Here is a 14,117-nt window from a genome sequence, read left to right as displayed (position 1 = left end):
ACAAGGGAAATGAATACTAAACAATGATGTGTGGGCAACAGTACAAAATTGAAGATTCTCATATTCTGCAAGAGGAGAGTGGAAGAGACATGATTAACACATTGGAGTTTCATGTGTAGGCAGCATTTTAATAATATAAGTTATCACTAAAATAGTAGAAATTTAATGTATAATTATCATTAAATGGGAAAACTAAAGAAGATAAAAGACTTATCAAATGTCACAAACTAGGGCATTATAGAAATAAGGCTGGAAACCAAAGTCTGGATTCTGAGGCTAGAATTTTCTTCTCTGGAAATATTCTGACCATGTATTTACCAAACTTAAATATTTTATGGTGTAAGTAAGCAAGAGTTGTGTTCTTAGTTGCATCTTTTGTTCTTTTTTTTGGGTACTGGGGATTGAATTCAGAGATACTTGACCACTGAGTCACATCCTCAGCCCTGTTTTGTATTTTATTTAGAGACAGGGTCTCACTGAATTGCTCAGCACCTCACTGTTGCTAAGGTTGGCTTTGAACTCACAATCCTCCTGCCTCAGCCTCCTAAGTCACTGGGATTACAGGCATGTGCCACCCTACTGGCTTCTTAGCTGCTTTTAATTCTTAAAGCACTATTTCTTAAAGAACTAAATGCCTGACTTGGTTGATCTTACACACACACACACACACACACACACACACAAATTTGTAAAACTCTGTTAGATTCTTATATGGGGCTCCATATATTTTTCCATTCACTTCCCATTGAATTTAAAAGGTGTAGTTACAAGAAGGAACTATTTCATAGCATTTGTCAGTCCTTTATAAATAGAAAATAATTATAAAGCAGAGATTTTGACTTCTGTGGCTTTGGGTTAAATTTAGTTTAGTGGAAGAGATGGACATGTATGTAACTAAAAAACAAAAAAAAAAAAAGAAAGAATAAGGGTAGGTGATTATTAGAATGCATCTGGTTAAGAGTAAGCAGACTTTTAAAATGGAGAATTTATTTCAAAATGAAAGCATTGTTTTAGTGGCACAGAAACAACCTCTAACTTCATGTCTGATGAGGGTACTACATTCTCTCAGGCTTTGGAATCTGATGAAGGAATTGAAAGTACTGCTTTATTTAAGATCAGTGTTGTAAAAAGTAAGAGGTCAGAAATTATGTTGTATAAAAGGGCAAATGGAGAGAATTAGAAATGGTTATCGCAGAACTTGATTATTGGGACTTGAAAGAAATCATTATTAGTTGTTATTTTAAAAATAATGAAAGAAAAGCAAGTGACTAGAATTTATGGAGAAATTTCTAGGGAGATTTTTAGGGATTTCTACAAAATTAATATCGACATTTCTAAGTTTCAACACTATCTGCTTTCATTGAATATACTAGTTTGGACACCAGTAAAGAAAATGGACTCTATGTAAGTCATCATGGAAAATAGTAATGGTAGTTTCTCAAAACATTAAAATTAGAACTTCCACATGATCCAGCAATTATAATACTGGGTTTATATCTAAAGGAAATGAAATCAGTATCTCAAATCAGTATCTCTCAAAGAGACATCTGGCCTGGTATGGTAGTGCATGCCTGTAATCCCAGCAACTCAGGAGGCTGAGGCAGGAGAATCCTAAATTCAAAGAGAGCCTTAGCAAATTAGCAAGGCCCTAAGCAACTTGGTGAGACCCTGTCTCAAAATAAAATTTAACAATTACTGGGGATGTGGCTAGACATCTAAGCCCATCTGGGTTCAATCTCTAGTACCAGCCCTCCCTCACCAAAAAAAAAAAAAAAAAAAAGCACGTGCATGCTTATGTTTAATGCAACACTAGTCAAAATAACCAAGAACCAGCAGTGGTGGCACACACCTGAAATTCCAATGGCTTGAAAGCCTGAAGCAGAAAGATCGAGAATTCAAAGCCAGCCTCAGCAAAAGTGAGGCACTAAGCAACTCAGTGAGACCCTGTCTCTAAATAAAATACAAAATAGGGCTGGGGATGTGGCTCAGTGGTCAAGTGCCCCTGAGTTCAATCCCTAGTACCAAAAATGAAATAAAACAAATATCCAAGAAATGTAAACAAACTAGGTTTCCATGAACTGATGAATGGATTAAAAAATGTGGTACTTATACACAATGGGATGCTGTTAAGCTTAAAAAAAAAAAAAGGATAAAACCCTATCATTTGCAACAACATGGACTGAAATGGAAAACATTATGTTAAATGAAATAAACCAAACACAGAAAAATAAATACCACATGATCTTACTTGTATGTAGAACCGAATAAAGTTGACACCACAAAAGTTGAAAATAGAATACTAGGAGAGCAGGGAAAGGGAGATTTGGTAAAAGGTGGTCAATGGATAGTAAGTTATAGTTGGAAAAAAAAAAGATATTTCATGTTCTTTTGCATAGTAGGGCAACTACTGGTAACAATAATGTACTGTATATTTCAAAATACATAGAAGCTAAAGGGAAGGATTTTAAATGTTTTCATCACAAAGAAATAATAAATTTATGATAAGGTAGATATGCTTACTCTGATTTGAATATTGTACAATGTATTCATGCATTGAATCATCACTTCATTTCCCATAAGTATATATAATTTTTATGTCATCTAAAAGATTTTTAAAAGAATTTAAAAAGAAGATGAGCCTTGTTCTGACATAAAGTTTCAATTTTTTTCATGTATTATATTACTCCTCTCAGAGGATTATGGTGAGATATAAATTAGAGCAAAAGATAAGTGTTAAATAATTATTAATATTTTTAATTTTATAATAAGTAGAACAACTGAAACAAAATACATTTAGCAAAGGAGAAAAAAAGTAAAATAATGCACTAAAATACATTCTTAAAGGAAATTACCTCTTTTTATGTGGATTTTATATCCACATATGTCTACATTCAGTTAAGAATAAATCTTCATAAGTATATAATTAAATTGTTATTAAAATAATCATTTTATTGTATCATTAAGTTGATTTTATTTATTATGTACTAATTTTTAAATCTTATTGTTTTGGAAACAAATCAACATTGGAAAAAATGCACAGGGAATTATATCATATTTTAAATGTACTGTGTAAACTTTTGACATGGAGTTCACAGTGTCTTTTCTAGATCCACTAAGAACTTCAAATTTAACTTAATGTGAGGTGAATGCAATCTTTTCTATTCTCTTAATTTCTCCAATTTTTAAATATTAAAAAGAAATTTATTCACCTCTTATCTTGAATCTTGCTTCCCGATTGTTATAACGTTTAAAAGACTAGATAAATCTTTTCCAAAGTACTTATTAAGATGTGTTAGGAATGATCCATTGACGGTCAACCTGGAGGGCTGTAAGAATGAGCACAACCCATTGATATTGGAAAGCCCAGGAGTAATTCCAATATTTGTAAGGACTGTGAGTTCAATAATTGTAAAGCACCATGAAAGTGTTAAGTTAATGATAGAAATTCATTAGACTTCTATTTTCAATTATAATCTACTCTTTTAAAAGGAACAGTTTGACATTCATTCTTATTTTTCTACTTATACTCTGCTGTTGAAGTTGCTTTCTTTTCACCATGGAAACTTAAAATAAACAAAGAACCATGAAGTAACATTTGCCATTTGACAAATCTGATTAAACCAAAGGTGTTTACCATTGAAACAGACTCTACTCACTCACTCCATCTCAGGTTTACTTTCTGTTAGACAAAATATTACTATCTTTTCCTAAAAGGAACCCAAACCATTGTCCATTGGAAACAATTATGCTTTAGAATGTTAAACATTGCAGGGGGTTATAAAATACAAAACTATGTATTGGTTTTGGAATAAATTTCAAGAGTTTTTGGAGTATGTGTTTCAAAGACATCTTAGAGTTACTGGCTAGATTTTAAAAAGATGTTGAAATCAGGAAAGAAAGAATCGTTTTGTAACTTGTACTTACTGTACAAACCTAGCCACAATTACTAGACCCATTTAAGATAGTAATTCAATAAAATGTTAAGGTTAGCAGAGATTGAGCATACAGTCTATTCTAAAGGTTAATTGTAGTTTTTGGTTAAAATATCTTTAGTATGCCATCTTTGACATATAATTTATGCCATTTGGAAAGAGGACAGACTTTAAAGCTAGATAGACATAGATGAAGATCAAATCCTGTCTCTTCACAGTCTGCAATAGATGAGTGAGTTAAACTTATTTGATGCATGGTATCCTCATTGGAATTTGCAAGTATTAACACACATGGTATAGAGTTCAAGTGTGGTGAAGTAGAATTCTGGTCAGTGTTTAATAGAATAACAGGCACATGGTTGGTGCTTAATCTATGTTAAATCTTATTATTCTTTATCTTGACCAGCAAACTACATTCAAACCAGCAACTCTCTTTCAATTTTCTTTCTTTTTTTGTGAGCTCTCATTTCATTATAAGGAAGATTTATTTGCAAGTCAATCTTTTCATTTTTAGAAAGTGGAACAGTATATGTCAAGATAAGTCATAATTAATATTTTATTTATTCAACATATATTTTTCAAATATCTGGTATGCAGAATCTAATGGTAGTCATCTAGGATGTAGGAAAATAAGAACAGTTTTATTTCAAATAGCTTTTATTCACATAGGACTAGAGGAAAATCTAATTCAGTAGAAAACACAAGACAATAGGGCATATTTCATTTTTTGAAGAAGAAGAAGAATCGTGACATTAACAACATCAATAATTTGGAACACACAACTGTGTTTTCAAATACAAAAAAAAGAATCAGAAAGAAGGTGAACATTCCATGAGCATGTTCAACAATAGTATTGTTATTAGGTATTAATCCTTAATTAGATAATTATTTTGCACATCTGGGAAAACACCACTGGCAGCACAATTTTAAGAAAAGAAGTTTGGCAACATATATTTTTCTCAGCATCTCTGAATGTCAGATCTTGGTGAATGCTAGCCAAAAAAAAATTAAGGGCAAAACCACTGGCATACAGAGGACAACAAACTGATCTTATTACAAAGACAGATATCAGACCACAATAGAAAAGACACTTTAATTTTACACTAATCCAGAAACTCCAGATTATTGGCACACAGATCAGTAAGCCTGGTCTAGAGTGTTTAATCACAAAAGCAATAAATATTGGTTTCCTGCCTGACCTGCCCACCTGATTTCAAAATATCAGGATATTTGCTTTCTAATGACATAAACTGTCAAATCTCTAACCTACAAAATGGCTATTTATGTTTTACAGTATGCTGGTTTTCCCCAGAAACTACTGAAAAGGCAATTTCCTATAACCTAGCTGTCCTGTGGATAGATTCTGACATCAACGATCCAGAAAGAGTTTGAGAATCTCACAATTTAGGAAAAGCAGATGAAGATTTTTATCTGCAGTCAACTCCTCAGATTATAGAATAAGAATTTTTAGAGTTTTTTTTAAAATTCCATTTCTATTCAATTTTAAGTTAATAAGACCAATAGGCAGATATTGCTGCAATCATTCTATCAATTATTACAAAATGCCATCTTCAAGATCGGGCACCACAATGAAGGCTAAAGGATATGACCACAATGTCCCAGAAAACATTTGCCTCTCCTTATTCTATTGGATGTTGTAACTTGCCTAAGGCCCAAACAAGAAAATAAAGGAACTCCTATCTTCATTGAAGAATCTGGCATTCTTTTACTTCCAAGATATACGGATTTAAAACTGCTTCTTTTGCCGTGTTTTTCTTCAGGTGGAAGTTTATGCATGTGGGTTTGTCTCACAAAGACATCTTCCAAAGGGCAAGGAAATTATATGTACAACTTGGATGTAATAACAGCACAACATAATTGGATAGTAGTAAGAATGGTAGAAAACTATCTTTGAAGCAAAAAGCAAATTCTGAATTAATAAAATAAAGTGCCAAGTCCCAAACTACAGACTCAAACACAGTAATTTTATTTATCTTATTTTGAAAAAAAAAAAAAGTTAAGTGGTTCTGGAAAAGGAAGAGATCAAAAAGAATGATAAAGATGACTAGCTTTAGTTTTTACATATAATGGCATGAAGGAAAGCATGTCCTGTGGAGTCTTGGAAAAGAAGCTGTCAAGGATGTTTCTGCTTAGAAAACACAAAGTAGAGATTTCAGAAATTATTCTGATTGTTTAGACACGGCAATTTGGAACTGGCAGGAAAGCAGGAGAACAGAGAAAGGAAGAAAGGAAAGTATTGGTTAAAAAGATTGGCACTGTAGAGTGAATTCACTGTGTATTTGTTAACTGTTCCAGTTTGAGAATTAAGATGCTTTGAAAAATTGTTATAACTCTAATACTTTGTCACAGGGATCAACTCCAAGCAGCTCCAGATCAATAGTCTAATGTTTGTTTAACCTAACTATTTCCAACATATTGATAACTGACTTAGTTGTTGCTTAATGCATTATATAAAACCAGCCACGAATATCATAGGAAAAATGAACTGCAGTTGGTTTGGGGAAACCGAGTTCTACGGTGTTGTGTGTGTATACTGTGTTCACTGAAGTGGTTGTCCTCTGGCCATGTGAAAATCATGCTCTGCTTCACGCAACATGTGATGGATCAAAGCAAGCTGTTCTGGTTAGGAGGCCAGGTCTATGATTTTCAATATAAATATGCCCCAAAATAGAAACTGTAAATAGGCACTTATATATATTTTAGTGATGGTGTTGATTAAGGTGATAAAATAATTAATAATACTTCTATTAAAAGGAAGTAAGTAGTACAAAATACTGAAGACCAAATATAATTGTGTCCTTTGGGAACACAAGAAATTTGATGGTGATCATGACCATGAAGAAGATCAGTTTTGAAGACAACAATAAAATGCCTTCACCTCTTAGGATAGGTCTTCTGGTTTTCATTTCTTTTGGAGGTGAAAATGTTCCCTTTATGGAAATGGTCTAACAGATGTGTTGTTCCCTACTTCTCCCCACCCAATTCTTATTGTCTCAGCAGGCAAGTGAATTCATTCCTAAAGCGGGAAAAGTATGTAAAGATAGATACCACTAGGAATGACAATGTCAAACTCTGAAAGAATGGTTATGTCAAGCTCAGAATAAATCTCTTTTAACACAGAAAATCTGCTTTGTTTCTTCTGGGGCTGTTAGATTGCAATACTTATCTCCAGTGAGAAAAATTGAGAGTAAATTTTCAGAAGATAAATAGTAAAAAATATTTAAATAAATTGTCCTAAACATAAATGCTGGGCATATAAACATATATTTGCTTATTAAAGAGGAATTTTCGCCCGAGAGACTTTCCACATGATCCTTCTATTTTACTTTCATATGGAGTCTATAAAGAAACCCAGAAAATCCACAAGGCTTTTTGATTGATCTCCAGAAATAAAACAGGACTGAACTATCAGGAGACACTAGTCCTGTGTTTTCTGAAGTCTTTGTGGGAGAAGAAGCACTGTTTTCCAAGGTTACCATGTTGTCAGTGATGCCTGAGCGTATCCCATAGGGTTATATTCCAAACCAAAGGCAAAATTATGTTCCTAGGAAATAGGAAATGCAAATTGTAGAAGTTTGTTTTTAAAATAAATATGTTTTCTCCAAAAGCTGACTTCTGTCTCCATTATCAATATGTAAATCTGTTAAAATATTTTAAAATATTTCATTTTAAATATTCTCATTTACTAAATGATAACTCCTGTTTTCAATAGAGATTCAGTTTGCCCACTACTTGAATAAAACTATTTATCAGTTTAACATACCCCTCCAAATTATGCTATATGATTGAGAAAATTAATTTTCTTGTTTTCTTTCTGTATCTATTATGAAATCTCATTAAACTCATAGCATTGTTTACTAGTAAATTTCCCCTAAATTATTCTTTTTATTTACTATGTAAGAGAGATCATAAGACTTGAAAGAATGTGATTATCATTTAAAATATGGACCAGGATAATTGGTAATGCTCAGGGCGCCACTCTTCTACCACCCTGTCATTGGGAGCCATTGTGAATGATAAAAATTAAATGTGTAAGTGAAGAAAACTATAAAAATTAAATGTGTAAGTGAAGAAAACTAGAGCAAGTGAAGTGCCTGTTCAAAAACTGCTGGTCTATTTCAAACAAAAAGGTTGATATTCTCAAAAGGCTCCATTCTGTCCCTCAGGGCTATGGTCCATCTTGTAATAGTATAATCAAAAAGCACTGGAGCTCTGTTCTTACAACTGCATTCAGCTGTGATTAATCTTCTCCACAGTTTATCCCGGTATCCTAATGATTCTAACTGCAACCAACTGGGCACAGTGTCACCTGGAAGGATGTGTGATTAACTCAACATGTCATGTTTTAAATCTCATCGACCATGGCCATGTCCTAGTGAGTTGTCTTTATCAAATTGGTGGCTCAGCAGAAGTACGTGGCTATCTTGTTGGAGGAAAGAAACATCAGTAAATTAGTATGAATGTGCTACACTGTTTGAATTTCTATTTCAACATCTAAAAAAAAATATTTGGGAGGACTGAAAGGTAATAACGGGGGATTTATAATTACAAAGTTGCTTTTAAAACTTCACAATTATGTTTCTAATTAAAATGTGATATAAATGGTGGTTTTGTTTGTTTGTTTTCTTTTTTAAGGGAAAAGGTTTCTTTTTTAAGCCTTTGGCTTCCCTGTTTGGTTTTCTTTAAGTAAATTTCTTCAAGAAATTACTACACATTAATAAGAGCTAGCAAATATAATTGGGATAAATTTCTCTGAAAATATCAAGAAAATGAAATTTACAAGAAATTCATTGCTCTTATGAGTTGACTGACCTAACCCTTGTGCAATGAAAGTCATTTCTACCTAATACTAAGTTACATTCCATTTCAGATTTCCTATTTCAAAGGGTAGCTCAAATTTCTAAGATGTTAAACCAAGTATTGAGCCATTTTTGTATATGTAATAAAAGTCTTTAAAATTAAAATGGTAATCCTAAAAAAACCAAATGCATGAAAATATGGTCTGACTGTATAACAAAAGAGAGTTATATAATTCTACTTGAGTGAAATCTTTCATCTTTGATTTACAGGTTAGAGTCCTCTCTAACTAAAACCATATTGTTCCATATCTTTCATATCATGGCCTTTCCTAAAACCTTGTTTTAATTAAGGTTTCTTTCAGATTTCTGAATAAAAGCATGACAATCTTCACTTATGGCTTTAATATATCCGTTGAGTTAGGAAAATATGTAAAAAGAAACATCAACTCTTTTGAAAGTATTGTCAGGTATTAAATATGCGAGGTATTCTACCTTGGTGTCCTTAGGTGTTTGAGTTACACATTGAAATAGAATTTTCAGAGGTAGGGATAACCTGCTTATTTATATTTAGTAAATTTCTTTGAATCTCAGAAATAAGTGTCCTTTGTTTTAAACCTTTGCAACTAAGGCAACATGTGCAAAGGTTAAATTTTGTGTTTGTTTTCACACGAAGGCACAGCTTCTAGGTTAACTCAGTTCCTTCATTAACAGTGCCTTCATTAACACATTTCCAAATCTAGAACATTCAGTGACATTGTTTAAGCCATCTTGCTTCAACAGTCTCAAAGCTAAAAGAACACAATCAGATAATGCAATAGTGTTAATCTGAAAAGTAAACAAAATAAATGGAAAAACTCAAAGCCCCTGAGGAATAGGGGAGATTATGAGTAATTGCCAGTATTTCTAAAAGAAGGAAGGATAAAAGGTAAGGGGGAACAAAAAGAAGAAGATGAAGCAATGGAGGGCAGAAAAGGAAAGGTGAGAGAATAAATTCTTGATAGCTTTGGAACAAATTAAGACCATCTTTGAAAAGTCATGTGCTTTTTTTCAAAGACTGCAAATCTTCAAGGGAACATACCTTTAGAACCACTGTCATCAAGACAAGGAAGGTATGCGGGGAGGGAGACCTCATCCTCTACAAAATTGCAAATCGTCCCTGCCTGAGAACCAGGAGAGGGATGCTAGGGAAGTAGGGTAATTTTCCTCAAAAAAAAAAAAAAAAAAAAAAAAAGACATAAAATATTGCACCATTACATACATATGTGAGTTTCCTTTGGCATGTGGACTTTGAGATACAGCATGGTTGATTCCACTGAGAAAAGCCTCACCCCAGGTCCTCCATCTTGAACTCTTGCTAGGAAGAGTTGAACCATGTGTTAAAACGAAGGCAAAACACAAAAACAAAACTAAAAAAAAAAAAAAGAAGAAGAACCACGGCCCACGGCGATCTGTCTGGAATTGCTACCCGTTCAAGACTGAAAGCAAATCCTGGAAACAATTTAAGACTGACAAAATTTACCCAATAAAAAAACTGATCAGAATGTTAGGAATGAGTATGTTTCAGGTTTTTGCCCTAAATTTCACTGGCTGTTACAGCTTCTGAAATTAACAATATCTAATATGGTAATGGATGTTTCTAGTTCATACTTTGTCTGGGAGTGGGTCACCCAGCGTAATAAAAGCGCGCTGGAAGCAGTTTCTTCCAATCGTGGTTTACTGTAACTTTAGAATCACAGCAGTTACGTTTCAGGAATCTTTAATGCCCTTTCAAGTCCATCCAAAGAACAAGTGAAGCTGCTGTTCAGAATTTTGTGCCCAGTGTTTATGTTCTATCGAATCTGTGCCACCCAGGCAGCAGACAAGACATGTCTGAGGGTGCTGGGGTGGGGGCATACACAATGATGTCACACACAGGAAATATTGGGGGAGACTTGGCACTTCACAAGGCTGGCTCCTCTTCCATGGGCTCACCAGCAGTTCTGTAAAAATAAACAGGCAATCAGAATACGGCATAAGAGTACACAATGACATTGTAGATTTTCATGCATAATCAAAGCTGATTTTTCAGCTCTCTCTGATGTTTATTTGTGTTATTCAGTTATCCATAAATAGAGTTTCTTTCCTAGGAAGTATAAACAAATGTCAAGTGGAAAAACATTTTGGATCCAAGCAATCATTGGAAATGTTCCTGTTTATATTAAAACATGTCAGGATATTTTATAACTCTAGATTCCAAAATGTACATGTTTTGTGTCTAGTACAGTCCAATAATTTATTGCAAAAATTAACTACAATATTTTATTTTAGGAGCAATTGCAGTGATTTCCTATGGAACCAGTTTGCTAATGAGAGCTAAGGACCTAGCTAGCTTCCGAAGGAGACTCACCAGGGCTCTGGTTTTTGCTTCTGTTCTTTCATAACTGGGTTGGCTGCCTGCCGGAGGCATTTCAAATCAAATTCTGAATTTGATTAGCAAATCGCTGCTACAGAACCAACATTTTATAAGAAATGCACTATGGTAGTGTGTAAATAGTTTTTATTCGGCATCATCTGTGGGGTGTTCTGCTCGGGCAAAACCAAAACTAATTGCTTGAAAATTTATACTTCAGATTTAGCCTTAATTTAGTAACACTCTGAGGGTGTTTAAAGGCAAACTTTTAGAATGATTTTTAATTTAGTCAAAAGAACAAATTGTAGCAGGAATCCAAATACATGAGGTAGTTGGATTGTGGGGGGAAGTTGGATTACTGGGATTTGAGATGCCGGGAGAACTGAGTTTGAGTCTGAGCTCTGTAATTTGCAAATGTTGCGATTACTAATGTTGTAACTACACTTCTGTGAAGCTATGGTTTCAGGCATAAATCAGAGGGAAAAGATGTTCCTTACGGTATTAGTGAAGGCTAAAAAAATAATAATAAATAGAGAAGGATGTAAATAACAAACGTTATGAGACATTAGTTATTTGATGTGTGGATTCATCTCTTCATCATCTACAATTTGCATTAAATCGAGTAGAGTGACACACAGATACATGACACACAGTGTCATGCCTGTCCTACCAGAGGAGAACTCACTATTTGTACGTTGGTTCTTTCTAGCTGGTGGGATAATAGGTACGCGGTTTTCATTTTCTTTTCATAGTGTTTATCTTCTTGCCAATGTTGTATAATGAATCACTTTCATATTAGGAAAAATGCTATGTTTGAAACACAGCTGTTTATGAAGACAAATGAACTAGTTAGCCATGTTATTTTTCAGATTTATAAAGAAAAAGTTCCAAGATTTCAATGCATCTTTAAATAAAGCAGTTGCTATTTTAGCTGAGCATTTTTTATTATATATTTAAAACAATGAAAGTAAGATATTATCCATGGAGTGGTAATAAAAAAGATTTTAACACATCCTTTAAAGAATGAGAAACAAAAGATATTCATCATTTAATGTTAGCAAATAGAAAAAAGTTCTAAAATAGTCTGTGAAGAGTACTAAAAAAAAAAAAAGAAAAAAGAAGAAAAAAAAGAAAAAAGTCATTTCTGAGGAAGTTATACCCTGTCCAAGAATGTTCAGGATACAGAGGCTGTGAGAAAGTGTTTAGACTTGGTATAAACACTTATACCAAGATTAAAGCTAGCTAAATGAGTCATACTTAATTAAAATCCTTTCTATCTAAACTGATCAGCACTCCAAGAAGAAAAATTTAACATTTAAATTTTGAAACAAATTTATGTGTAAATATACAAATTTATTTACATCTGAGAATATGTGGACAAAGAACTTGTAGAATACTCAAACTGAATACTCTAATGCAAACTGAATTGTCCTAAATCTAACCAAAGCCACAGTGAGATAATTTTTTCCCCCACATACAGGACTTGGAATTCCACAGAGAATGGGATGCAGGAAATATCCCAAGGGTCACCCACGTAAAGGATCTCTCTTTCTGGTGCAGAATCTGTGCATTCCTCACAGGTCCAACCTTGTTTTTGAGGGTGTGGGCAGGGTGTCTACAATTTTTGTCACTCACTGGTGAAAACTGAGCCTCTTCTGTTGGATCACAGAGACTTGCAAGTAGAAAACCCTTCTATCAGATATTTCTTTGTCCCTAACCTTTAAAATGATTTCCTACTAACTTCTGTCTTGAAGGTAGTCCATTTACTGTTGCACACCTTTTACCGAATCACATCCACATCCACACAACTGACCAATTCTTTCATGTCTTGCAGCTAGATGCATTTATACATAGCAGGTTGGAAAATAGCTCATATATAACGGTAGATGATCTATCTTCAAGTTCCAGCTCTGTCACTTTCTACAATTTAACTTTGAGCAAGAGTCAGTGTCTCTAGATTATCTAGATTATCTATTTTCTCTTCAAAATGGAAATAATAACCCCTTACTTGCCCTTAAGGGTGTGGGAATCCAATAAGTTAATGAAAGAGAGCGTGCTAATGGATCATACAATGTTAAATAATTACAGAATAATTGCATTACATGTATCTCCCATTGCAAAAATTTGTAGAATCTCCTGTCTTTTATTCATAGCTCTCAGTGCAAGAGGCATGATCTTTTCTTACTACTTGTCTCTACATAAATATTTCCTATGTTTTCATGTTTTTAAAGAAACACGTGGAAAGTGAGTTAGTGAAGGATCTCTGTCTCTTTAATGGCTGTTTTTGGGGGGGGAAGTGAGAAGCAATGCTCTGGAAATGTGTGGGGGGGATTCCCACTTTACTCATCCATAGAGCTATGCTCAGTTTACCTTGATTAATAAAAACACAGTCATGGAAAAGGATGGAGGAAGGGAAGACATGCAATTTCTACGTCTTTGAACTTAAGTTCCCTTACAAGCAGGGAGGTAGAGACAGTAAGCTCAGAGATAGCTGTAAAGTAAACCCACCAAAGATAAATTTTAGTACAAGAGTTTAACTAATTGAAAGACAAAAACTTCTACTACTACAAGCCTGCCTCACAGGGAACACAGACAGTTCTCTATCAATGAAGAGCAAAAGATTATTTTTACAATAAAGGGAAAGATCCAGTCAGTTCAGCAATCATAGATTAAGTTAGTTTACAAAGGTAAAAGCAGGAAGGAAAGATAAGGATAGAAAGATAAAGCATAAAATTAAATTCCTATATTTTCCCTTAAATTGATATTTAATTTTCTATGATTTAAAAAAAATATTTGTTAATCCATACTAAGATTGTTATTTGGTAGGACATATTTCCTCTTATTATGTTTATTTAATTTAATCCCTGCATTTCATTTTTCCTCCTCAAAGACAAGCAATCTGATGCTTGTTGCATAAATTATTTGTGTTCTTTAAAGCTATATATTACTGTTTTATGGCATATCTTTTTACTTTAT

The 14,117-nt window shown here is 33.6% G+C and overlaps 1 protein-coding gene across 1 annotated transcript in view; it reads right to left on the bottom strand.

The window, feature by feature from the left end:
• Window positions 1-10,491: 10,491 nt before the first annotated feature.
• The window catches only part of Hdac9 (histone deacetylase 9), an 861,354-nt gene continuing 857,728 nt past the window's right edge, over window positions 10,492-14,117 (bottom strand). Inside the window, exon 28 of the mRNA XM_071613675.1 lies at window positions 10,492-10,731. Within this exon, the coding sequence (XP_071469776.1) occupies window positions 10,692-10,731 (40 nt within the window). The 3' untranslated portion in view covers window positions 10,492-10,691. The remainder of the gene's footprint in view (window positions 10,732-14,117) is intronic.

Source organism: Marmota flaviventris, chromosome 1 (assembly GCF_047511675.1).
Source record: "Marmota flaviventris isolate mMarFla1 chromosome 1, mMarFla1.hap1, whole genome shotgun sequence".
NCBI lineage: Eukaryota > Metazoa > Chordata > Mammalia > Rodentia > Sciuridae > Marmota > Marmota flaviventris.
This window is presented reverse-complemented; position numbering and strand designations above follow the sequence as displayed.